This window comes from Cyprinodon tularosa, unplaced genomic scaffold (assembly GCF_016077235.1).
Source record: "Cyprinodon tularosa strain WSP-4 unplaced genomic scaffold, ASM1607723v1 ctg71, whole genome shotgun sequence".
Taxonomy (NCBI): Eukaryota; Metazoa; Chordata; class Actinopteri; order Cyprinodontiformes; family Cyprinodontidae; genus Cyprinodon; species Cyprinodon tularosa.
Genome location: NW_024039463.1, coordinates 4,529,118 through 4,556,787, shown reverse-complemented (window position 1 = coordinate 4,556,787; position 27,670 = coordinate 4,529,118). Strand labels below are relative to the sequence as shown.

Sequence of the window (27,670 nt, the reverse complement as noted above, 5' to 3'; positions counted from 1 at the left end):
TGCTTTGTACCTTTAAGATACAACTACAGCACACAGACTTGACTTCTTTTGTAAAAGCTTTAATGAAAAGAACCTGAACCTGACCTCATTAGTCACTACTTCATGTTTCACGGCTGTATTTTTTTTTTTTTTTTCAGTTTGCACAGAGCAGAAACTTTATGATGCTTTCGCCATCTCAAGATAGAGACAGAGCAAAGTCCCACCTTTGCGCAGCATGGGGTGTCGGGGGGGATAAAACTAGAGTTACCCTTGAGATCTCTGTTTATGTAATAACTGGACTGCTGCAAGGTGCCTGTGAAGGGGAGAAAAAACCTTTCAGGAAATTACGAGTAAACTGGACAAGATAGACAAGAGGTAAGATCCTGATTTAGATCAGAATTCTACAAAAATAAACAACTTCGGAGGATTTATTTGGACTAATTACTGCAAAGAGTTATTTTCTAGACTCATTTTAAAAACACAGTACTAATAATAAATTAATCTTTATTAAGGCTGATATGAACTTTTCACGCCTTCTTGGTGCAGCAGCAGCACCCACCTGTTATTTTAGGAGGCGGAAGATTATATCCGACACACTTGACTGAAAAATACCGGCGTTCAATCACTGTTAAATATATGCAGCCTAGTATTTAACCACAATGCTGAAGTTGCAGGATCGTCTCCTATGGAGAGACGCAGGTGACTCAGTTACCTGGCGGAGCTGAAAGTGTCTTTGTTCGGAAGATCAAGCTCCACTTCAAAGACTTCAAGTTTGTCCGCGAGGTCTGTTTGAAGCTGAATCCAGCCGGGTTCATGACTGTCAAGGAAAAAAAAGATGCATTCACAGCTGTGGGAAATATAACTACTGAACTTTCATAGCTGTTTCTTTTGAATTAAAAAGCACAAAACTTGACGAATCATGAATAATCTACTTTTTGACGTTGCAGAGCACAACTTGGCATATTTATAAAATCGTAGATAGATAGATAGATAGATAGATAGATAGATAGATAGATAGATAGATAGATAGATAGATAGATAGATAGATACCCTCCCATTAAAGAAAATTATGATAGATGGGTGCATTTTTTTTTATTATTAAAAAAAAAGTATTATAAAGATCGGTTTCTCCTATTCTAAATTCAAATACATAAATACTGTAGGAGCCAATTATTTTTTGTTAATAATTACCAAGTTTTTTTCTTTTTGTGCATAATCTAGCTAAGTTTATTTTACTTTTGTTGTTTGATATCTGTTAAGATATTGTTTGTTTGTTTTTGGTTATTTAGTAATGTTCCTTTCATTTTGGTTAGTAATGATTAATTTGCTTAAATTATTTTTATAAATAGGCCATCAATGGTAGGACCAGCATGCATGTAGGTGAGCTTATGTTTTTTTTTTTGTTTGTTTGTTTTTTCACCAGCGCAAGAGAAGCGTGGAGGAAATGTTTGTCTTTTTCTGTTTGCTTCCCACAGGAAAAAATAAACTGAGAAAACTTAAAGGAATAGTACACCCAAAACATGATTAGCCTTCATTTTCTACTCACCCCCATGCTGAACAACACTCTGGAGTACTTTTTTGATATCTCAAATGCATCTGGAGATCTGAGAGGCTTCTTGCTGTCTGCTGACATTCAAATAATTGAGGTCTATGGTGCCCGAGACAGAAAGGTCCATAAAAGTCCACAAAAAACGTGTCAATATTCCTCCATACTGCTCGTCCAATGTATTCCAAGTGTCCTGAGTGGGTAGCATCCAGAATTTATTCGAAACGAAGTCATTTAGAATGTTTTTAGAGCATAAACAGTAGTGTATAGGATTTCCTGAAAGCGTGCACCTGCGCGCTCACGACGCTACGGAAGCCGGCAGACCAAACCAGATGAAAGTGCGCATTCAGCGTCTGCTCTGCCAATAATGCAAGCGTAGAAGAAGAAATGTGCTGTTTACCTGTGCAAAGAAAGAAACAACGAAAGAAAAATGTCTGAGGACTTCAGTGTTGAGGAAGAGCATGAGTTCTTTGCTGAGCTGAATGCGCTGGTTTGGTCTGCCGGCTTCCGTAGCGCCGTGAACGCGCTTTTAGGAAATCCTATACACTACTGTTTATGCTCTAAAAACATTCTAAATGACTTTGTTTCGAGTAAATTCTGGATGCTACCCACTCAGGACACTTGGAATACATTGGACGAGCAGTATGGAGGAATATTGAAACGTTTTTTGTGGACTTTTATGGACCTTTCTGCCTCGGGCGCCATGGACCTCCATTATTTGAATGTCAGCAGACAGCAAGAAGCCTCCCAGATCTCCAGATGCATTTGAGATATCAAAAAAGTACTCCAGAGTGTTGTTCAGCATGGGGGTGAGTAGAAAATGAAGGCTAATCATGTTTTGGGTGTACTATTCCTTTAAGGAGTTTACCTGGAACATTTTTTCTTTTGCCTGTGTAAAGTTAGTCCATGGTGCATCTGTGGCCTTTGTGGATTTCCACTTTTTTGTGTAATCAAAGCTCGGCCAAAACAAATACAATTCTTTGCCAATTTTTTGATTGTACAGTCCTATCTTTATTGGCTTCACAACAACCACATCTGCTGTTGGTTGCCTTTGTTCTGGTTTGCCTTCATTTGTTTTTTGAGAAATTATGTAAGACTTAACTTTTGGGGTGTATGAAATAAAGAGGGGGCCTCCTACAGATGTAGTATTTGGTCTTTGCTGGTTCTTCAGTGTAGCTTTTAAGTAGTATTTAAAAAGTTGCCTGTTAGGATACATTCAACCGTATTTATCCTGTTACGTATTTTAGTTTTAGAGTTATAGTCTGTAGGTACAACGATTATCATTAACAGCTTCTTTGTTTGGTTTTTTGGTCAGTTTCCTTCTGTTTGTTTTTTTACCTCCTATTTAAGTTTTCCATTCTCCGGTTGGTTTTGTGATTTGAGTCTTTCTCCTGTTGGGTCATGTTCTGTTTGTCTAATGTTTTGTAGCGTCTGTGTTTAGGTTCTGTTCTGCCATTCATTCTGTTAGACTGCCTCTGTTCTCTGGTCCTCGCACTTCCTCCCACCTGTCTCTTGTTTCACTGATCACCTCTGTATTCTCTACTCCCCTTTGGTTTTTTTAGTAACTGCTGGTTCATGCTGTTGTTATTCCTCCTTGTAGGCTACCTGGTTTCACCTTTGTTTTAGGAGTTTTCCTATATGATTTTCCCTCTTGGATTGTTCAACTTTTAACTTGGGTATTTGAATTTTTCTTTTCCTTTTGCATTATTTCTGCCTCTTGTCTCTGTGCATTTTTTCCTTCACCCAGTTTATCAAACTAGAGCCAGTTTTTAGACTTCTTTTCGGATGTGATTTTTTTTTTTTTTTTGCTTTTATATCCCTGAAAAGAAAAGCTGACTAACTTATATAATATCCAACCTTGACCGCATGAAAAAAGACCTTTTATATTTCAACTTACTATCTTTAATTTTCACCCATTAGGTTTTTTTGAAGTTTTTTTTATTACAGTTTTCTATAATAAACACAAAAATATACACAAATGATAAATTCATTTATTTTAATAAATGTTTATTCTGCACTTAAACAAACCAGTTGTTTAATGACATGGGAGGAAGCTCTGGACATATTTTCTTTGATTAGTTTGTTAATGCATGATTTGTCTGTGCTGCTGCTGTTCATGTTTACATTGTTAAAAATGGATTAGTCAGTCAGTAGCTCAATTATATTCTGTTTTTACAAGTACTTAACATGGCTCCTTCCAAAAAAAGGCTTTTGAGTCAACTTCCTAAACCTGATACAAGTGTCTTACTCAATCAAACCAGCTCTCTGTGATATAACTGTTCAAAGCATTCTTTGTTCAGTGACCCCTTTATTTGGTGGGCCGCTTCTGCTTTGGGAGCACATTTGATTTGGTGACTTAGTCTGCTATTTTCTCATCAGAGTTAAAGTAGAGACATTTTATTGCATTTTTGGTGTTAGGTAACTGTAATCTTGTCACCTGGTCTGGTTGTGATTAAAGTTATAAAGCATATTTTTGGAATAAGTACAAATCTGTTGACAGGTAATGCTCTGTCTCAATATCAAGGATCCCTTTCTTATTTTACCAAACTGCAAACACAAACTCCACATACATCTTTGAGTTGTATTGAATTTGTTTCTTAACCGACCAACACAAAACACTATACAATAATCTTGAGTTGGAACGATAAGTTTGAAAGTTATAGTTTGTTAAAAAAATTATCATATGCAGTTTGTCACTGCTCTGACTGGTTGAAACTAATGTATAAAAACACATAACCCTAAACACATCATCCCTGCAGTAGAACATGGTGGTTGCAGGATCTGACTGTGACAGTGCTTTAGCATGAAATGAGAAATTGGTCTGAAATGTTTGGAGGATGGTTAAGGGTATATGGGAGGTTGTTTTTTTCCCAAGTGGATCATCTAAACAAGTAGTCCACTTAATTGCCAATCATTCTGGTGATGTTTACATGAGGCCGTCCTATGTGCTTGTCCCCAGTTAGCTATCTTTTTCTGCACATGAGCTCTTTCAAGTGTATATCTATGGTAAGCTACCGTTTCAGTCATTGAAGCTCATCTTTCTCAACGCGGTTCTTTGAAATGGGCCGAGGGCTGTAAGAGAAAATGTGTCTACGAAGTGTATGAAAAGAAAAGAAAGGCCTAAGAAGAGAGAAACAAGACCAGAGTGTTTTTAGGAGATTCTTTCACGTGATGCCGTACACTGAAAGCACAGGTCGGGCTTCCTACTGATGCCATGGTTGCAAAGTTTCTACTCGAAAGTTTGGTATGTTATCTGAAGGAATCCATTTCACATCACTGCTAGTAAAACAAATAGCAATGGGCTTATGCATGCTCTCACACTCGTTTAATAGATGTTCCCTCTCAGGAGTGGGTACAGGGTTGTGCATGTGCATTAAAACTGGAGAGAGCGGGTCTTTGGAAAAATTCAGGAAAATTCTCCAAAATATACACTATATTGCCAAAAGTATTTGCTCACCTGCCTTGACTCACATATGAGCTTAAGTGACATCCCGTTCCTAATCCATAGGGTTCAATATGACGTCGGTCCACCCTTTGCAGCTAGAACAGCTTCAACTCTTCTGGGAAGGCTGTCCACAAGGTTTAGGAGTGTGTTTATGGGAATTTTTGACCATTCTTCCAGAAGCGCATTTGTGAGGTTGCACACTGATGTTGGACGAGAAGGCCTGGCTCTCAGTCTCCGCTCTAATTCATCCCAAAGGTGTTCTATCGGGTTGAGGTCAGGACTCTGTGCAGGCCAGTCAAGTTCATCCACACCAGACTCTGTCATCCATGTCTTTATGGACCTTGCTTTGTGCACTGGTGCACAGTCATGTTGGAAGAGGAAGGGGCCAGCTCCAAACTGTTCCCACAAAGTTGGGAGCATGGAATTGTCCAAAATGTCTTGGGATGCTGAAGCATTCAGAGTTCCTTTCACTGGAACTAAGGGGCCAAGCCCAGCTCCTGAAAAACAACCCCACACCATAATCCCCCCTCCACCAAACTTTACACTTGGCACAATGCAGTCAGACAAGTACCGTTCTCCTGGCAACCGCCAAACCCAGACCCGTCCATCAGATTGCCAGATGGAGAAGCGCGATTCGTCACTCCAGAGAACGCGTCTCCACTGCTCTAGAGTCCAGTGGCGGCGTGCTTTACACCACCGCATCCGACGCTTTGCATTGCACTTGGTGATGTATGGCTTGGATGCAGCTGCTCGACCATGGAAACCCATTCCATGAAGCTCTCTGCGCACTGTTCTTGAGCTAATCTGAAGGCCACATGAAGTTTGGAGGTCTGTAGTGATTGACTCTGCAGAAAGTTGGCGACCTCTTCGCACTATGCGCGTCAGCATCCGCTGACCCCGCTCCGTCAGTTTACGTGGCCTACCACTTCGTGGCTGAGTTGCTGTCGTTCCCAAACACTTCCATTTTCTTATAATACAGCTGACAGTTGACTGTGGAATATTTAGGAGCGAGGAAATTTCACGACTGGATTTGTTGCACAGGTGGCATCCTATCACAGTTCCACGCTGGAATTCACTGAGCTCCTGAGAGCGACCCATTCTTTCACAAATGTTTGTAAAAACAGTCTGCATGCCTAGGTGCTTGAATTTATACACCTGTGGCCATGGAAGTGATTGGAACACCTGATTCCAATAATTTGGATGGGTGAGCAAATACTTTTGGCAATATAGTGTACCTTTAAAGCTAATCATGTGTGAAGATGGTTTAGGATTCCTTAAGCACTGACGATAATCTGGAGTTCACGCTAGAGCTAACTATGAAGTGATTCAGATTGAAGCATATTAATGAGTTTAGGGAAGATGATTACTGTAAATGTCACATTTCATACAAATGAGTTCAAGATTTATGCCTCAGTGTTGTGTGGATTGTGCAAAGTCTCCTACTGTACAATATGAATAGAATTTGTTGGAAAACATTTTTTTAACAAAGATCTTGTTTTCAATATATTCCTTTTTGAAACTTAAAACAAAAAAAACAAGGTCAATTTTACTAATTTGAAGCTTTCAGTCTTTTCTCCCACAAATAATTTTAATAACTTTGTTTGCAAAGTAAATGTTAGGTTTTTTGGCTCAGACACTGAACTAGATTTTTACATCAAAACCATCTTAGTTTCTTCAAGGTCCAATTTCTGCATTGAGTTCAAGTTTTCACAGTTTAAACTTCTAAAGTTTTAATTGCGATACTACAGGACGCCCCCCCCCCAAAACTCTTGAATTTAGAGCAAGAGGGAGAAGCAGGAAGAAGTTATCTCATCAGATCCTTATTTTGTCGAGGTTTTTGAGGACCCAAATGCAGAGATGAGGAGGCAGAGTTGAGTTTTGCTCATTTAATAAGGTTCCACATGAAACGGATAAAAAAAAAATCCAGAACAAGAAAAGGAAACTAAAAATCGGGAGATGCTTGGGAGAAACAACACATGAGGAGCAAGCAATGAAGCAACAAGAAACCAGCAATGAGGAACTGCAGAGGTGGTGTATATATGGGGAAACAGAACAAAGAAAGGGCTAATGAGCTGATATGGGGCAGGTGTGGAAAGAACTAACTAGAAGGGAGCCAAAGGGAAAGGAAACAGGCACAAGGAAGCAACAGAGAGTAACTCAAGAAACACAAAACTGCCTACAAATTTAACACAAAATGGAAAAGAAACCAATAAACAAGTAAACACAGAATAACATAAATCAAAAGTGGAACTGAAAACTTGAAAAGAAACTCAAACAGAACACCACAAAGGGAGAACCATAACATATTTATGTAAGAGCTGGAAGGATAGTGCATTATCTTAATTGCTCATGATTATCAATATGAAGATCAGGATGTTTTATTGGTGTGTATACAGTAAAACTGGTGCTTACAACATACAGAGTGATTTTTCTTTTCAACGCCCTCAGTCAGATAAGTTAAGGTGTAATTATTTATGTGTTTGCATGCCTATGCTAGTTGAAAGATGCAAAAGTATATTTCTTTAAATATATGGAACAAATAGACATCATCAAGTACTTACTGCATACCAGTGTTCTGTGTCTTAATTGACAAGGTATGCAAGTAGAAATGCTGGCAATGCAGCAGGATCTATGAGTTCCTCCATTCCCAGCTGTAAGATTGCAGAATGCATTGCCTCTTAAACGTATTTATACCATTTGTACATTTTCATTTACACTCACAAGTCAAGTAAGAAAGCCAAAAATACTTTGTTGCCTTACTTAAGTAGAAATTTTGGTTATCTATACTTTACTGGAGTACCGGTAATTATTTTTTAGACAACTTTTTTGCAATTATCTCCACTTTCTAATATTTACATTTTGAAAATAGACTCGTTAGTTTGTTACATTTAATCTCATTATCGCTATGGCTTGTTATTATAAAAAAATAAAATAAAATAAAAGCCATTAAAATAATTTGTTTCATCTACACGATTAATTTCCCTGTGGTTGGACACGGTACTGCACCAAAATTAATAGTTGTTCAAGATGATGCAAAGTTAAGTTTGACAATGTTGAGTTTGACAAAGTTAAGTTTGACAATGTTGCAAGTATCAGGAAGTTATTAATCAGTATTTTAGAACATTTTCTACAATTCTGGATAATAAAATACATTTCCGCAGTAACCAGTACAAGGTTAAAAGTCTCTGTCCTTAACATTTTTTGATGCATAACATTTACTTTTATTATTTAAGTAGTTTTAAAAAGGGTACTTTTACATTTTTATTTGAGTTAAAAGCTTAATACTTTTGACACTTCTGCTCACAAGTACTTTACAAATACAGAGTAGTGCATAATCATTACCTGGAACAATTTTCTATGTAATTAAAAAAATATCAAAAAGGATAAAGGCTACAAAACTGTGACGTGAACATAAATATATGCACTGAATCCCTTTACTCTAAACTCCTCATATAAAATCTACTGGCTTTAGGAGTGACCCTTATTAGAAAAAAAAGAGTTTAGTTCACTAGAGGACTTTTGTGAACAAATATCCTGACGGAATGGACAATAGTTGATCAAAGTTGTGCTGAATTTAAAATAAAGTTTTCTAATTTAACAATATTCTATGATTTGGAAAAAAGGGGAAAAGTTTTTTCGTCAGAATAACAATAATTTTTTTTTTAATGTGGTTAAAAAGAAAGCCATTGTTACATGAGAGGGTTTACCATTTGCCTTAAGCCATGTATAGAATACAGGAAACATTATTTTGTCCAACTGGAGATGTCTGCGCAGGGCAGCATACTAAAACTGCACAAAAGAAACCATCTCTTTAGTGAAACATGGTCGGGGCAGCATTATGCTTCAGGATATCTTCTATGACAGTGAGATTGGTCAGACTTAATGAGAAGATGGGTGTAGCTACAAGCTGTTACATACTGTAAAAAAGTAGAATTTTAGCTGCTGATAGGACAGTAAACCTAAAAATTAAAGTAGAGCAGCAGTGTCTAAGTTGTCTAAGTCTGTCTAAGTCTACATCAGTGGAACGGTTTAGATCCAAACATGTGTCAGAGTGCACAAAGGAATCTTTGCCCTTACTTGAAAATGTGTTATCAAAGCTGCTTCCCACCTACTCTTAACAAGTTAATCTATTTTACAAAGAAGTAAGTATATACTTTGGTTTATTGTTACACTTGTCTCACTCACTTCCCCCCACAAAGTGACTAAGATGGGTGGGATAAAAAATGTCTTTTATTGGAAGTTCTATAAAATAGTTTCCATTTCACCTTACAACAATGCAAAGCTGTTGGCAACTGAACTCTAACTGTAGACACACACGTTTTATAATGTTACATAATTTGTAAAAGCTCTTTTGGTCTAGATATTTGTTCAAAACACTGTGTCCTGACAACAGTATCTTTTTTTATCTGCAAATGGCAAAGTACTGAGTGAATAAACCCTTGATTCTTATCAAGCTGAGAGTGAAGAGATAACACCTGTTGGGAGAACTTCCTCTGATCTAAACACATTCTCCTCTTTTCTGCTGTATTCCATGTTCTGTTGGTGAGTCACCACGATTAGGTTAGGATAACCTTTTAGTAAATAAACCTGTGCCATGACAATCAGGAACAACAGTTAAATTTCCCTGTTATCAGCCTGGAACTCCCAACGGCTCTGATAAAATTGACCCATTGCTTCCAGCTACCCACACAGTCATAGCTGGAGTTTTATAATCCAGCACAGTCGATCACTTCAACCACAAGCAACAGGTACAGCAGTGGAGTTTATAAAGTAGATGTAATCCTAAGACACGGGTGGCCTTCCAGATTGGCTGCCCAGTTCTCCACATTTCTCCCTCCTCTCTCACTTTTGCCCCCCTCTCTACTCTTTTCTGCAGGCTCCTGGTTTGCTGCTGGTAACCCTAAGCTGAAACAGGGCCTTAAAGAAGGGTGGAGGCAACAGGCAGCAGCTGGGACTTGTCACTTTATACTCAGTACCAGAGTGGGACGAGGGCACCTGAACACAGGCTGTGAAAGAGGGTAGTGGAGTCTGAGTGAGAGTAGACCAAACACAGGGGAACAAGGACGCCTGTGCAGCAACAGCAGCCGCGGCAAAGGCCAACGTAGGACTTAGGAGATACTTTCACCCCCTTGAGGCAGGGGGATAACAGCGTTGTGTCTCTAGAGACTGTGGACAGTTTTCCAAGTTCTTGGTAACAGGATCTGTTTGAAAGAGAGACTGCACAATGGATAAGGATGCTCTCCTGGACTACGAGTATCCGGATCTGGATCCGCTGCCAACCAAAATGGAACCAGAGTAAGTATGAAAAGTTATATATGAAAATGCTTTTCCTTTTATTATTTTCTACATCAAATTAAACTGTATCTGTCCTCCTGTTAAATGTTGAGTGGTAGTTTCCCAGCCTTTTGTTTGGAGTTAGCTTTGAGATACACCTCTCACTGAGATATTAGGTGACTCATAACACACTTCTGCTGGGACAATGTCAGAGTGTGATCCAGATTCATTTCATCATGTCTGTCCTATATCTTTTTCAAATTTGTAGCTGGCAGGTTAATGAGGACATTTGTTGTCTGAATCTTTTAACCAAAATGCTTAAAAGTTTAAGAAACATCTTAATGTAATTTACCAAAAAAGGCAGAGGCAAATTTCAGTATGGATTTCAATAGTTCGTAACAGCATAATGTCACAGCATTGCACATTTAGGGTCAAATCCCACTTATTTAAATCCAACGTCTTTCTATTTTAGGTTATTAACCCAAATGTTATCAGAGAAACATAACTGGTACAGAACTAAATGTTTTGTTCATAAGACATTTAAGTTATAGGCTTTGGTGGCACAAGTGAAGCTCTTTATGGTGTTTTGATAACTGTAACCATTAATTAGTCAACAATGGATCTATAGATGCACATTTTCATATTTTCTTTATCAATAAAACTGTGTTTCCTTTTGGCCTTAAGGTTGAGTTTCCACATGTTTCTTTCTGCAGATATATAGCTTTTTGTAAATATATTTATATGCAACAGATATTTTTTCCCGCCCCCAAACCTCCCCCCTTTTGTCTGATACCCCCTAATAAAGTCCTTTAAAACCAAATGTCTTAAGAGTCCAACTGTGAGAGCCACTGCCTTTTTTTTTTTTTTTTAGAAAACATTAATGAACAAACAGCATCTTAATACCAAGGAACACAGTGGATGTTTAAAGCAAAGTGAGGTTAATACATTACTTACCAAACGTTTAGGTGTCTTATATCTAAGACTATGATATAAGATTATGACTATGAACTTGCCAAAACATTGTCTTCCCATGGATGAAACCTCAGAGATCAACAGAACGGGGAGGAAGATCTTCAGGACATTTATGACTTGAGCTCTAATTTGGTCTTATGGAGGACACCAAGAATGAAGCCAACTTTTGCACGAAACCCCACCATCAAACATAGTGGTGGTGGCATCATGCTGTGGGGATGCTTTTAGTCAGCAAGAGCACAATTCTAATCAAAGTCAGCAAAAAGATTAGTGGAGTGAAGCAGTGGTTAAAGATAAAAAAACAAACTATTTAAGACGGCAAAAAACTTAAGCCTGGTATAAGGTTCAACTTTCCGCTAGAGAGCTTTATCCAAAACAGATCGGGAACAGAATGCTTAAGGGTTTCCATGTGTGAGAATAGTCAGTTCGTAATTTCATAAAAAAAAGTGTAGAAATAATATGCTGTCCTAAAATGTCAGTAAATGGCAGAAAGTTTGACATTTTTGATGTTTTTTAGAACAGTCCAGTGAACACTGCGTCCCTGCCCCTTATTGTACAGCAGCATGATTGAAGGATTTTCTTGTTTTCTTTGTCACACTCAATAAAATCCCTTTAAATCCAAATCTCCGCTCTGAGACTTTGACCACCAGGTTTCAGCTACAAATGACCCTGAAACATGTGAAACGTTTAGCAGGTACACCAAAGGTCAGCTTAGGAACTCAAATCCTTTTATCGAAGGGCCTCATTTTTTCTTCCTTATTAATATATGATTAATTTGTCTTTTTGTTTAGAACTATCCCACCATGTAACCCTACGGCAGATGACATGCTCTATCATATATCCATCACAGCAATTTCAGTAAGTATAGTGTTGGTTCTGTTCTCTCTAACAGTATCTCACTTACATGCTTAACGAGGTTACACAAAGACAGGCACTTAACTTCCTGAATTATAGACTTTGCCCAAAACATGGTCCTATTTGTCTGCACATGGGCAAAAAAAACATCTTAATAAAAGTCATACATGCTTTAATTGGGTAAAGAAATCACATAGTAAAATAAACTTCACAAAATTTGTGTTAAACTGGTAAAATGCGAAAGGAGGAATTAGATGAACTGCATACAATGTCTACCATCTTAAGTCGTGCTTTTATTCTCCTCAGATTTCTCTCTCTGTTCCCATGTGATGGTACTTTGTTTTCTTTAGAGAGCATCACGCTAAACTGCCTCAATTAAAAGCAAAACATTCTTCCCAGCCCAGCGTTTCCTAAACGTGTCATAGGTCAGAAAGGTCGTTGAACCCCCTTCAGTGACTGGTCATCCTGACAAATGACACTTTGCTCAGACCACATCTATAGGGAGCACTAATGAGGCTGAGGTTAAGCCTTTTGTTGCATGGCACTGCATGGTGCTCTGCAGCTGAAGCTAACTGTGATGTCTGTTCTTTCAGTTGGCCATAATGCTAATTCTAGCCATCCTGGCCAGACGTAGAAAGGCGGGCAACAGACAGAAAGGGCTCCCCGGTTTACTTAGGTGAGTGTCATTTAGGTTTTTACTCAAATAAGTGGTTTGCTGTCATATTTCTTTTCAGGGGCTTTCTTTTCTATTGGTCTAGAAGACTTCCGAATAGTATAAAGCATAGAAAGTAAACAGGTTTGTTTAGATAGGGAAAACCCCATTTAGAGGCCATTTGGTAGTAAAAGTTGTTTTGTTTGTCAGATATCAAATTGTTTATTAGTTCACTTGTCGCATCATAAATCAGGAGTGGACATGAATGTTTATTTTGCTTTCAGTTGTGTTTTCACTTTTCCTAAAAGACATTTTAGGCAGCTCAAACTAATCTGGTGTTTGAGCAAACAGCAGTAAATTAAAAGAGTGGAAATCACATAAATCCAGATGGCCAACTAACCAGCAAAATTATTAATGTTAGGAGTTTCTTTTTTTTTTTTACTGAAAATATGTCCACCAAGTTTTAAGATTTATCTGAGACTATTAATAATGGTACAGGAGAAATATGTAAAGTTAATTAAAATCACTCTCATTTGTCACCGGCAATGGAAAAACATTCCCCAAAAAAAACATCAGTTCTCTTCATCAATAAAGTCTAATGGCACTATGTTGAACTACTTTTGTGTGGTTTGTAGCCCTTGTTTACTTCCTGGTTTCTGAGCCAATCATATCAGGTTTGCCAAAACAGAGAGTATCATTTATATAATTCATGGTGGTAAAAGTGCAACAGCCTGTAAACATTGGATCAGAAATACTCTCAGCGATACCTAAGAATCCTCAACATCCTTCAACAGTATTAAGACGACAACTTACTGTGGCTGAATTATCTTGACTTTAGAGAAACCACATTCTTGTCTTTTTTGACTTGGCAACCTGCACAACACTCAGAGCAGTTAAAAAGGAGCGGGCACCATGTGTTTAAAAGTTTATTCCTATCAGAAACACTAGGTGTCATTATTACTTATTGCTTATTTAAGTTTTATTAGTTTTCTTTATACTAAGAAGTTGGATATTTTTGGCTTCCTATTTAAAATGACACAAACAGACCCTAAATTCAAAATTAAAGTAAGAAAGTTGGACTGATTTTGATTTAAGTAAGTGAAGTGTATTTTAGATGCAGTTAGTAAAACTAGTTTTAAATTTCTAATTTTTGTGATGCTAACTACTCCTAGCACTAATAGCCTGCAACTATCACTTCCCTCTTCCAGAGAAAAATCTTTTTTAACAAAAAATCGTAATCGATTTGTAGGGCAGCCATATTTGATTTTAGCAAATAATCATCAGACATAAATCTTGCATTTTTAAGGGAGAATTCCATTTTATCTATTGATTAATCATTATTGTCATCCAAATTGTGTTTCTCAACCATTAGCAGAGTAACTTATGACCTCAGCTCTTAAAAATGTTCTTTCAGTGTTTCAGCAAACAAACATGGGGGAATATTTCACTATTATAAATAAATGTGATCATAAATTATAGTTTAATTCTCTTCCTATTTAGTGGATGTACTTAATTATTCCTAGTTGGATACTTAAAAAGATGTCTCCCAAAGTCCAATTTCTTAAAATCTCCCAGGCTTAAATTTAGTATCTAGTATAGCTGCCATGTGTGATTGATTGATTATTGCTGCTTTAAAATGTTCATTAGCACCTTTGATATATTTTTTTTTTTTACTTTTTTCTGTACAGCTTTTTATGTGAACATGTTATTCTGATGTTTGAATACATTTTAATGAAAATAATATATCCTAGTAATTATCTGTACTGCATAAACAGGGTGATTTGGCTATTTGAAATGGCTTTTTGCATGGAACACAACCCAAGTGGGCTCTCTGTAGGGTCATATTGGTTCCAACAGGACATTAAAAGAAAATTATCCAAATGAGCCATTATTTGTTATCCTTAATTTTATGGCAGTTCACACAAGTTTAACCAATTAACCCAATGTAAAATGCATGTAGGCCCCATATGTAAATCATAGCTGCTTGGTTGAAACTGTGATCCAAGCATTTTTATTCAGGATTTTACTCAGGATAACCACTAAGCAACCCCTTACTGTAAATCACTTAGCATAAATAAGTTCAGTATCAAATCTCTCCTGCATGTAGGGCACATAATTACAATTGGTTTGACTCTTATTTATGCACTAATCTATATAGCACTTAAAAATTACTATTCTGGTCAAATTTCCTTTAATGTTCATACACATAAACTGCTAGATATGTATTATATGCCTCATATTGCTACTAGTCGTTAGCAATACACCAGTTAGCATTCCCAATAATTTTCTCACCTGTAATTTAGGTGTCTGTGCAGTTAACCTCTGCGCACAGTTTAATGCTTAGAAAAATCGGATTTTTTATTTATTTATTGCGTTTTGACTTAGTTCAAAGGTTTAAATATGAATTGTCTATAGAAATCTCCAACATAGACCTGAAGTTTACAGTATTTAGTCCTATTCTAACTTAGAGAACATTACATGATACAGATGCTTAGTTTTGAAATGTCTTGTTAAAAAAGCCTCCAATTAAGATATTAGTCTGGTGAAATGTTGGCACTAAACACACCTGTTGCTTTACTTTGCAGTCCGGTCAACTTCCTGGACCATACGCAGCACAAGGGTCTGGCAGTGGCTGTGTTTGGTGTGCTGTTGTGCAAACTCTGGGGGCTGCTGGTATCCCCAAATCCTCTCCCTTTCACTACAGACTCCACAAACAAACGTAAGCTCAACCTCATCTTGTCTGCAACATTTTAATGTACCATTTACACACTCTGTTATATTAAGCTAAGCTCATAAGAAAGGTGATGAATGAACTTTACAAATGAAACAATGTTATATAGTTGGATTACTGTGTTTCATTGTACGCCTTCCGTTAGACTCAGACATCTGAGCAGCTTTGCGTTTCTAATTACATAAGACACGGATTTAACAAAGTATTTTGCTTCTTTACGCTACACCAAAAACTGTAGTTTTCACAGCCAAGAAAAAAAAAAAAAAAAAAACACCTGCTAAGGAAATTGGCAAGTGTTTGTTAAAACAGGCTCATTTGAATTTTCATTTTTAGATCAGAACCACCTTTAGAGTGAAGATAGAACCAAATGTCATCACACCTTAGGATGTTTCACACGGCGGTGTTGTATTTACAGAGAACTGGGTGATCCTGGGAGTCTTCTACTACCCCGCTCTATACTACCCTCTCCTGGCATGTGGCACTTTACATAATAAAGTTGGCTATGTTCTTGGCAGCTTCTTATCATGGACACACTTTAGTGTTTTGGTGTGGCAAAAAATTGACTGTCCCAAAACACCTTTGGTGAGTAAGATTCTTTTTTTTTTCTTTGAATATTACTGGCCTCATTCTTTGTAACATTATTTGCGCCATAGCAAGAAAAGCTAACTGTGTGTGGGTGTGTTTTTTCCAACAATCTTTCTGTGTGGGATGTCTATTGGTGTAAAAAGGATTATCTCAAAAACAAAGAAGCCCTGTCCTGCTCAGGAAACCCACTGAGTACCAAAAAGAACTGGACAGTAGGCAAATAAAGTTGGAAAAGATGAACACTAAGCCATCCTGAAAGATTCACTGACGTTTTCTGTGAGGCTTTAAATGTCGCACAAATCCTCATTCTCTTCAATAATTTTAGGGTGATTTTGTGCACTGAATGGTTCTCTGTCCAAACAATTAGTTTCAGTGTCATCCTGTTTAAATCAAAGTGTTTTGTTGGTTTTAATCGCTTTAGAGCGTGTCAGTTAAAGAAAAAAGATGCCTAATTGATCCTTTTACGATGTCCGTCCTGCATAACGTCGTGTGGGTTCTTTGGTTTCCTAACTGACCTCAAAATGAATGTATTTAGGTTTATTTTAACTGATGATTTATTGTGATACACAATGAAGCAAAAAAAAAGGCTAGCAAATATTTAAATTGACTAACATTCAGGATCCCCCTCAGCTTATGCAGAGGGTAAAGATAACTGTATAAAGTAATCTAAAGTGTTTTTTTTTTTATTGCTCTGCAGATACACAAGCACTACTCCCTCTTTTCCAGCCTGCCTCAGATATGCTGCTTAGCATTCCTCAGTTTCCAGTATCCCCTGCTTCTATTCAAGGGCTTCAATGGTGCTGAAAGGACCAACACTACCGAGGTGAGCTTTTGCCAGGGAGTATCTCCTATCTTAGGTCAGTTTCACTATGGTTTAGCTTTATCATTACCCCTGTGCTCTTCTAAGTTTGGCATTTAAATGATTTTATAAAAGGCATGTTAATTCTAAATCTGTGCACGTGAGGAGGGTTTATGGTGCCTGCTAACCAAGGAGCTTACCGGGCTCATTCAGCCAAGGCTTACTGAAAATATGAGCTCCTCACAGTACAGCAGTGGCATAATCATTTTAAGCAGGTTTGACGTGATTGGTTAATATTATGTTCTTGATCAGATTATGAAAAGGTTGCCATGTTTTTTTTGTTTTGTTTGTTGTTTTGCTTTTTTTTGTCGGGTGGAAAACACAATGCTGTTTTTATATACTAATCTTTGCATGGCGGTAACAGAGCTCAGTGAGGGGATTGGCTGGGTTTTTACATTGCTTCCACCAAATTTGTGGCAAATTCATGCACATAAATGGATCCCATTAATCTTATCAGATTGAGATTTTTTTTTTTCATAATTTTTACAAATGACAAAAGGATTGCATTCTGTTTATATTTTACAAATTACAAAAAGGGCATAAAGGAATTTGAATGTCTCTAATGTGTCAGGCCTATATATGAGCTGCATTGGAATTTTTAAAATATTTAAAATGAGGTGTAATTTAGTTAAAATAAAAACAGCACTTGATTATTATACCAGCTGTAACTGACTGAAGTCCAGAGATTATCTTTATTATTATTATTATTTTTTTTTTTTTTTTTTTTTTTTACCACAGCTGTAGTTATGGTGTCTGACAGTTATAATGAATGCTAAATAAATTTGGGATTTTTTGTCATTTTTTTAAATCTCCTCTTCACAAAACATTGGGAATATTAAGGAATTCTGCAAGCTACACAATTTACAGGTCTAAAATTACATTTACAAGCTCACATATGACATGTGTAGAGAGTGATCTGGAACATATTTTCTCACTTGGGCTTTTTGTTACCAACCAAAATTTCTTTCTGAATCAAGAAATTGAGCTAGAAAAGTCTCAGCATGCTTAAATTCACATATCTGATCCACAGATGCAAAGCATAAAATCCACACATGCACACAATGATTCAAACAGCACACAAAATGTACATATTCAAGACAAGATCCACAAAACTATTTGTGATGTATACCCTATTATATCTTGATTAATTAACTAGTTCTCTTAAAAAATGAATTTGTGGATTGAGTCACGTCAGATGACTTTTAGAAGTCCTCACACAAATGCAGTCAAGTTCAAAGACCACTGGTAGTTTATAAAATAATATAATACATCATAAATACTTTAATGAATCTTGTCCTCTGAATGTGTAAATTGCTTACGGTTGTTTGAATCATTAAATGCATGTGTGGATCTTGTCCGGCGCTTGTGTGGACCCTGTCCTGTCCAAGTCTAAGTCTTCTCCTGTGCATGTATGGATTGTCCTGTGCATTTGTGGATCTTATTCAGTGCATGAGCAGATTGTCCTGTGGATGTGTAGATCTTGTCCTGTGCATGTGTGGACCCTGCGCTGTGCCTATGTGGACCCAGTCCTGTGCATGTGTGGTTCTTTTTCAGTGCATGTGCAGATTGTCCTGTGCATGTGTGGATCGTTTCCTGTGCATGAGCAGATTGTCCTGTGCATGTGTGGATCTTGTCCTGTGTATGTGTGGACCCTGTCCTGTGAATGTTTAAATCTGTCCTATGCATGTATGGATTGTGCTGTGCATATGTGGACCCTGTCCTGTGCATGTGTATGTCTTGTCTATGCATGTATGTATTGTCTTTAGCATGTATGGATTGTGCTGTGATTTTGTAGATCACATATATGAGTTTGTGAATATTGAAACTCTTCTAGCCCCATATATTTGGTAGCTTTCAGCCTAATTAGCATTTTAAAAATTGTCCAGTTTCACAGTGTTTCCCCTTTCTCTTCCTTCAGGATCTCAGTAGCAGCTATTATAGAGACTATGTAAAGAAAATTCTTTTTGAGAAGAAGCCCAGCAAAGTCAGGTAAGAATAAAATGTTTTTTCGGATCCAGTGTCGCATTAATTACAGCTCATGTGTATAACTCTATTCTCTTTCTAATGTTAGCACATCAAGCACAGACAGACCAAAACTAACACATCGGATAATCGATGCTGTGAAATCTTATATTTATACACCAGAGGAAGGTAAATGTGGTCTTTATCTTAACTGTTTTCTACACTCAGACGTTGAGAAATATTTGAATGTTTTATAATACTTTTTTTTTTTCAAACAGCTTTCCGTTTCCCACTGAAGCTGACAATATCTTGTGTAGTATGTTTTATTACTCTGTATCAGGTAAATATCACAGTTCTGCATATATTAAAATAATATAGTTATATTTCCGCTGTCTATATGTTCAGCTAAATACAAACTATAACCTCTTGCGTTGGGTTGTTATTACTATTACTGTCATGAAAATACATTATAAAATAATGAGAGCTGAGTGACTTAGATCTTGGAAATGGAGTTAAACAATGCAGTATTTCACAGTACAGAAACATGTTTTCTTTTCTCTTCCTTCAGATGGGTCTTGTATTAATATCTGCTGTGGTGCCAACAATGCAGAAAGCCCGCTTTGGTGTCGATGAAGATATTGCAAATGTTTTAGCTGGCTTCCAAATTATTCTGTCTCCAGACAGAAAGGAGGTTGTCAGAATTGTTGTTTACTACATGTGGTGTGTGGAAGGTATGCGAGAGGGGTGATATTTCACCAAGCAGATTCATACTTTTAATGATCTTTTTAAACTGAATAGTTTGATGACTTTTTTAACTTTGAGCATGCTCATTTTCCCGCAGTCTGCTACATCTCAGCGATGACTCTGTCTTGTTTGGTCAACTTGGTTCTGCTAATGCGGTCGATGGTTTTGCATCGGTAGGTCAGAGAGCACAATTAAACACTTGCTTTCCTTCTTTTCTTTTTTTTTGCTTTGCTGCGGAGGGGGGTCAAAGTTTGCTGTTCACTGGAAAAACTATCTAGATATAGGTAAAAAAAAAGATCTTAAATTAAGTGTTTTACCCTTAATTTGAGCAGGTAAATGAGATAGTTTTCCAATGGAATTAGTATTTTTACTCTTAAAATAAGATAATTAGATAATATGCACTTGGAATAAGACAATGCAGTCTTCTTATTTTAAGTGTAAATTGTCTTGTTCTATTGGCAAAATGTCTCTTTTACCTCCTCAATCCAAGAATAAATGCACTTATTTTAAGAAAAAATGACTTATCTAGGTTTAAATTTTTTCCAGTGTTGTCTTTTTCATCTAGGTTCAGTCATGATCCTTTTATATCTTTCTAGCAAAATAGGGAACTAAAAACAGCAGCTAAGATAGGGAAATAAAAGGCTCTCATAGCCATAAGGGAAATCATATAAAAAGAAATGTGTTTGTAAGTCGAGCATAGAATTGGATTTCAGTGGCATCCTTTGAAAAAGACCTCTTTAATATTAAATTTTGTAATCAGCATTATGTTTTGCACAACATTACATTTCTTGATTGTTTTTCTCCATTTTAGGTCTAATCTGAAGGGGCTGTACCGAGGAGATATTTACAATGTTTACAACTGCCAGCGAAGCATCAGGGCATCTAGGCCAGCTTTGGTCTGCTGGATGGGTTACACCAGCTTCACAGCCGCTCACATTTGCATCGGTACATTTAAACCATGACATTACTCATGCAGACATAATTAGGCTTATAGCCTTTTTGTTTTGTTGTTTTTGAATTACCCATTGTTGTAAATAAAAGTGGAAGAAGTGAGATTCTGAAATATTTTAACCTTTTGATTCATACAGGTATGATCATCCAGACTTTAGTGTTCTTCCTCTGCCTCATGATCGCAGTCTTCCTCATCATCATACCCATTTTGTACAGACAGAATCTGATTCTTTTCCAGATCCTGTTAAGCATGTGGTGAGCATCTTCACGTCATTTTTTTTTTACTCACAGTCGTCTTTTGGCATGTTTTTAGCATTTCCAGCTCATAAAGCACTCATTCTTTAGTTCTAAGCAGTGAATACAGACTTCCTTAACACAACTTTAAAATGACCCTTTTATTTATTTTTTAGTTTGACACTCAGAAACCTGAAACTATTTTCCTTTTACAAAATCCTCCATGTAGAATGCACAGAGATAATTGGATTCAAAACATTTCCTGTCAGCTACAAATCAGTTTGCAAATCATTCTGAAAACAGGAAACGACTAACTGTTGATCTGGTCCTTGCAGGCCTTTCTGGTTGATGATTCTCCTAGCTGTGGTGCTTCAACACATCACTGCAAGGTTTTGCTTCATCGAGAAAACAGCAGGCACTCGAGACTTAAACAACAGGTATTTTACTTCAGTTATTGAACGCAGTCTGCATGACTTTCTGCATGTTTGACGCACTCTGACCTATCTTACAGGGGTAATCTCTTCCTGCTGACATATCTGCTGTTTCCTGTCAATGTTTTGATTGGAGTGTTGCTTGCTGTCTGGCGCATGATCATCACAGCCCTGTTCAATATTGTCCACATGGGACGCATGGATATCAGCCTTCTTAACCGCAATGTGGAGGCTTTTGACCCTGGTAAGACAGTTATCCCGTATAATGTAGAAAGGTAGTGATAGCGTCGCAGTCAAACCAAAACATTTAGTTAGTATAAATGGCTGCAGAACCAAAAACAGTAATTCAGTATTTACAAGGCAATGATGGAGAGGCAAGATAACCCTTCCCTAAAACCTACAAAACAACTCACCCAGCAAGATGATTACGACACTTATCCACCAATACAAAGAAGCAGACAGAGAGTCAAACATTCTTTGCAGTTTTCCACACCAACAATGTAGCGTGACTCTGTTTGTTCTTCAATGGGAGCTTCATTCTGAAAACAGATGCACATGTTTGCCTTAAATACCCAAAAGCAACTTAAAAGGGGGCTTAGCTTCATGGTCATATGAAATGTTAATGCATTCCTTTCCCTGTAAAGTTCCCCTTTTATCCTCTTTGCAAGAGGACAACAAAGCAAACTTTCATTTCTGTGCCTCAACTTTGTTGAGCAATGGGTCAGCCTTTAGACAGTTAAACCATTTGACCTCTGTTTTTGACTCCTGCATGAGGATAATGACGCAGATTTGATGCAGCAGGTTGATAATTTTCTTCCAATTCTTGGTAGATATTTTTCATTTCATGCTCTTTGTGTTTCACAACGAGTGCTGGTCTCTGAAAACTCGGAGTTTTTTGAGATAGCTTCACTCAACATAACTGTCCACAAGAATTGGGGGGTGTTACGCTTAAATGATGGATAATGAATTATTTTCATGTAATCATATTGAGAGTGAGGAGAGATTCACCACTGCAGGAGTGTGCAACCTCAGGAACTGCTCCACAAAAACTGGTTACATGCCTTTAGTGTTCCCAAACACACATCGTAGACTACTTGTTAATGCATTTTTTATTTCACATGGATTTCAAATGCAGCCTTTTAACCAATAAGAAAGAGATTCAGCGATCCCACTTAGAGGCTAAACATTTGCATCCTGTCCATTTTCCAGTTCTGTCAGCTCACTGCAGATTGGATTATATCTGTATTCTATGCAGCGCATAGACTCTAATTGGGCACCAATCTCTAAAATGGCTGCAGATTTAAGACATCTGTTGTGAGGAAAAGCAGGTGCAAGGAAAAAAGAGGTGTGATTCAGCAGCCATTATGTGTGATTGCCTCAAAGCCAGCGTGAGGTGTAGGTTGGTGCGCTTATTGCTTTTGCCCTGTCAGAATAATACCCCCCACCCCCCCACTCTGTTTCTGTCTACAGCCTACCGCTGCTATGCTCATTATCTGAAGATTGAGGTAAGCCAGTCTCACCCTGTGATGAAGGCCTTCTGCGGGATGCTGCTTCAGTCTTTGGACCAGGAGAACAAAGCTGTACAGGCGGCGAGGGATGCTGAAGAGGGTCTGTAGCATTGCATTCTGTTTATATCAGCAACACTTCTCCTTATGCCAAGATTTTACAGTTTTTTTTGTGCTCAATGACTCAAAGTTAATTCAAGCATAGGATTATCATAGTGCTTATTACTACATTATTAATATCTCTCTAAAGGTATATTAGTTTCCAAACTAAGGTCACTTTTTTCAAAGTTTAGTCTGAAAGATAAATTCTTTAACTTCTCAGTCGAATGATTTATATCATTAATTCAAAGAATCAAGGAGATTCTGTACATTTCTGGGATTATTTATTGCTTCAAAGCTATTCTGAAAGCTGAAAGAAAAATATTTCTTGACATGAAACTGAACACTTGAAATACTGATTAAATATCTTTAACTTTAACGGAAATATTACAGTTTTACATGAAAGAAACGAGGTTTACATCCTCAAGCAATAATCTATTTGAGCAGTTTTGCTGACAAAAAATAAGTTATTTGAAAATTAAAAGCAGAATTAAATCCATCCATCCATTTTCCATCACACTTATTTCAATTGAGGTCACGAGGGGTGCTGGCGCTTATCTACAGCTGTCAACAGGCGAGAGACTGAGTACACATTGGAAAGGTCGTCAGTCTATCGCAGGGCAACACAGAGACAAACAGGACAAGCAAGATTCACACACACACACACACACACACACACACACACACACACACACACACACACACACACACACACACACACACACACACACACACACCTAAGGAGAATTTAGAGAAACCAATTAAACTTACAGTCATGTTTTTGGACTGTGGGAGGAAGCCGGAGTACCCAGAGCGAACCCACGCATGCAGAGGGAGAACATGCAAACTCCATGAAGGGCCTGCAGCCATCTTGCTACAAGGCAGCAGTGCTGCCCACTGCGCTACTGTGCATCCCAGAATTTGATCCATTTGTTGCAATTAGCAAAACCGTAATGATAGAGCTAGCAATGAGAGCGCTTATTTATTTATTTTTTACTGGGTTTTGGTTGCTGTAATCAAGCACCTTCAACTCTGTCTCTGGACAATGATCCTGTCTGTTAAGACGTCAATCTGAAAGAGGCAAGCTGTTTGTGTCGCTCCAGTTACTGACTTTTCATTTCTGGAGCCTCACCACTTTTGATTCCAAATTTTGTAATAATGATAGTAAAATAAGAAATACTAATGTTAGAGGGGTTTTAGATCAAACCAGACATATAATCCAGATAAAAAACATCTGTCAAAACTAAAACTTTTCAAGCTGTTCAGGCTGCTCCAATGGTTTTGTAGTTCTGATTGTTTTCATGTCTCTCCTAGTGCCAGTAAGGACAAGGAGACAAGATGTCTCAGGAGGGTAATCTACCAATCAGAAGGATAATGCAAGAAATAAATCATCTTAAACAGCAATTAGGATTCAGACAAAAGTACAAATATTAAATTGTTATTCTAGATAAATTTGAACACATTCAGGTGTATTTTTAAACATGGGTTATTATAAAAGCAAGCAACTATAAAATGATTAGTATTTAAAGAAGGGGCTCCCCAGTGGCTCATTTTCTTCATATTTTAAATCTTGGCCTAAGGTCTTTCTAAATGAAGCATTCATGCATGCTGTGGTTTTGCAGCCTTCTTCCACAGTCCAAAAACAGAACTGTTAGGTTGATTGAGCTATCTAAGTAGCTTTAGATATGAGAAAGTCGGTCCATGGTTGCCTATCCAGGATGTCTGTGCTTTCCTGTGATGGTCTGTTATTCTGTCCAGGATGTACCCCGACCCTTAAACAGAGATAGGTACTACCACCCTAAGCCGTTGGTAACCCTGTAATGCCAAATGTATCATATTTGATACATACGGTTTCTGAAATGTTTTGTGTCTGACACCTTTTGCATAATTTAATGGTAAAAACTTTGCTCAAAATCCTATCTTACACAATCAGATATACCTGATAACAGAGGGCAGAAGACTACACAAAAAATAATCTTGACTTATCGCATAGTAATAAATTATTAATATCAAAAATGTATTTCTGTTTTTTCTTTTTACATATTTTGTTAAAAGGCCAAATAAGGACTTCAAACCAAAAAAAAACGTATTTTCTGCTTTGTTTTATTCTTGGGTCGGGCTTTAAAGGGTTAAAGCAGATGTGGACAATGGATTGATATCTTTAGAAATCTTACTGATGACATTCAGACAAGGTTTTTGTAGTTCAAGACTTTGTACACATACAGACGCCATACTTTGTAGATTATAGATGCCCGTCAGTGAAAAAAAATTGGGTTCTGTTTCTAAATCTAAAAGGTTCAATAGAGACATTTCCATGGGCCATAGAGCTAAGCAGTTTTTGTGTATTAAAGGTCAGATCGGTGATGTTCTGTTTACTACGTATTTTCAATCTATTTCTATCCAGCTATGGTTTGGAAAGGAGCTTGAGGTGCATGAAACTGATTACTGATAAACAACACCGCTGATTGTGGTGATAAACTAACAGTGTGAACGATGAGACTGAAACCTAATGAGCGGTAATGATTCTGAGGAAACAGATGCGTCTAACATAACTGTGAAGTTGCTACTAGAATTCTAATTGGTGAACTTTAAATGGGAAAATTACTAACATGCAGTTAAAGATGAAAAATGCCAGCCTAATATCGACAATGAAAGCAAGACCTTTCATTTTGTTTCAAATTGGGTCATGGTATCACATAATCAGATCATAAAACTGTCTAGCACGCACACCCAAGACGAAAGCTTCACAGTTCTGATTTAATTTAGCCAGAACAAATTGAGTCTCACTGAGGAATAATTTACAGCTCTGCTGTTGGTCTCAATCAAATCTGCCATAAATAAAATAGTGGCCCCTTACTACTCTGGGCTTCCAACACCTACAAGACAATATCATCACTGCTGAAGCTTGTGTTTTTTTCTCATTTAGATAAACCAATTCCATACTTTTAATTACACAAAGCATGTAGGGCTGCTTTGAGCTTTGCTGCTGAGCCATAATCATAAACACAGCTGCAAACAGGAGGTGAGCGGGTATCCCCCACGCACATAGTGAGAAAGAAGAGGAAAAAGCCATCAGGACTCATCAGTTGCGGAGGAATGTAGGTGCAGCTGAGTCTAATTACTGACATGCCGTGGACATGTTGCTTGTTTGCATCTAGAAAACAATGCATCTATCTGGAATCATCTATTATATTGCAGAAATTACTCCTTCAACAGCTGATTAAACAGATGAGCTGCACTAATTGCCTGATACATATTCATGCTGCCCAAGGGGTTTAAGCTTTCAGCCAGTATGCTCCCTCAGGCAGAGGATTAAAAAATGATTACTATCTATTATTACACTTTCCATAGTATATTTCAAGTCCTCCGTGGCCTATTCAGTACCTAATTTCAGCTTTGAATCTAAAAGGTTATTTTTTTAATGGTTATAGATGTCTTGTTGGTGCTATCATTGTGTCTGTCTCCCCACAGGGATTCAGCTGGTGCAGCAGGAGAAGAAATTGCACAAAGTCTCCAGCTCCAAACGGGCTCGGATGCACTGGCAGCTGCTGTACACTCTGGTCAACAACCCCTCCCTGGTGAGCACCAGAAAGCACTTCCAGCTACAGACAGGGGATAATTTCTTGAACGGAAGCCTGAACCGCAGCAGCAAGCAGGGCAGCAAAAAGGAACCAATACCCAAGGATGAAGAAGCGGCAACCAGCGACTGAACCAGAGTCTTTGACCCTAGTAATGTAGTGGCTTCAGAAGTTGCAATAATTGGGGTCAAATCCTACTGTGAGAATTCTCAAAACCTACAATAGATGTCTGGAACTTGCATTATACGCTGCCTTGCATTAAGTATTGCTATCCCTTGAAATGTTTCACATTTTGTCACCTTTCAACCACAAAACTCAGAGTATTTTATTGGGGTTTTATTTAACAAAAAACATTTAGTAATCATATATGTGAAATCTAATAAAAAAAAGTTTATTCCTAGTATAAATAAACACAACTTGTAAAATGGGACATGTATCTGTAGTCATTCAATTTTACTTTGAGCTTTCTTCAGAGGTCATTCAATTTATAGGATCTACAGTTTAAATTTTCAGTTTAATTGTGGAGAAGCTAAAATCTGAGTTGGACAATAAAATATAACCCTAAACTCTTTGCATCTGAATGAGCACCGTGAAGCCTTTGATTACAAAGATAAAGGGCATGGTCAATGGTTGAACTACATCTAAGAGGATGTGGCCATCCATCTAAGCTATATGGACAAGGGGAGAATTGATCAGAAAAGCAACAGACAGTTATTTAGGAAATATGGGGGAGCTGCAGAGAAAAAGGATTCAGGTGGGGGATTTTATTATCAGTATAACTATAGCAGGATTCCCAAGCTATCTAAGGCAACAGACTCAAAAAAACAAATCCTTTCAGAGAACCTGGACTTCTGGCCTCCTAATGAAGTAACGGGTTAGAATCCCACTTCTGACAACCCCCTTTAGAGGTAGTGGTAGCCAGTGGTTATAGAAGGAAGCCTGTAGTCTGAGAAGGCTGTAACTACCTAATGCTCTTATTATCAGTAATGCAGTGCACTGCAAATCTGGCCTGCATAGAAAAGTAGAGCTCTAAAGATCATCAGATAGGTTAATAGCTAGACTCTCCAGCCTGCATGCAAAATGGTATGTGAGGGGGAAACCCTTCATGTTGCACATCCCCCTGAACACATCATCCCCTATAGTGACACATAGTGGTGGCAGCATTGTGCTGTGTGGATGCTTTTCCTCAGTAAGGACAGGGAATCAGGTCAGACTTGGTGCAAGATGGAATGAACCGATTACAGAATAGTCTTGGAACAAAAAAAAAA

At 37.6% G+C, this 27,670-nt stretch overlaps 1 protein-coding gene across 1 annotated transcript; it reads left to right on the top strand.

Moving 5' to 3' along the window:
- Positions 1-197: 197 nt before the first annotated feature.
- Positions 198-27,670, top strand: stra6 (signaling receptor and transporter of retinol STRA6). The gene is made up of 18 exons (XM_038268830.1): positions 198-354; positions 9,847-10,265; positions 12,008-12,074; positions 12,665-12,747; positions 15,309-15,442; positions 15,870-16,036; positions 16,737-16,862; positions 18,817-18,887; positions 18,970-19,049; positions 19,139-19,200; positions 19,429-19,591; positions 19,702-19,777; positions 20,416-20,549; positions 20,693-20,810; positions 21,125-21,226; positions 21,301-21,464; positions 22,691-22,828; positions 26,296-27,670. The coding sequence occupies exons 2-18, from the start codon at positions 10,195-10,197 to the stop codon at positions 26,532-26,534; spliced, it is 1,995 nt and encodes a 664-aa protein (XP_038124758.1). The 5' UTR covers positions 198-354; positions 9,847-10,194; the 3' UTR covers positions 26,535-27,670.

What these genes read in the sequence shown, in the direction of transcription:
- stra6 (XM_038268830.1), top strand. Translation starts at nt 10,195, where the DNA reads ATGGATAAGGATGCTCTCCTGGACTACGAGTATCCGGATCTGGATCCG. An exon ending in GTTTTATTACTCTGTATCAG is followed by an intron (nt 19,201 to 19,428) that starts GTAAATATCACA and finishes CTCTTCCTTCAG; the next exon opens with ATGGGTCTTGTATTAATATC. An exon ending in GGCGAGGGATGCTGAAGAGG is followed by an intron (nt 22,829 to 26,295) that starts GTCTGTAGCATT and finishes GTCTCCCCACAG; the next exon opens with GGATTCAGCTGGTGCAGCAG.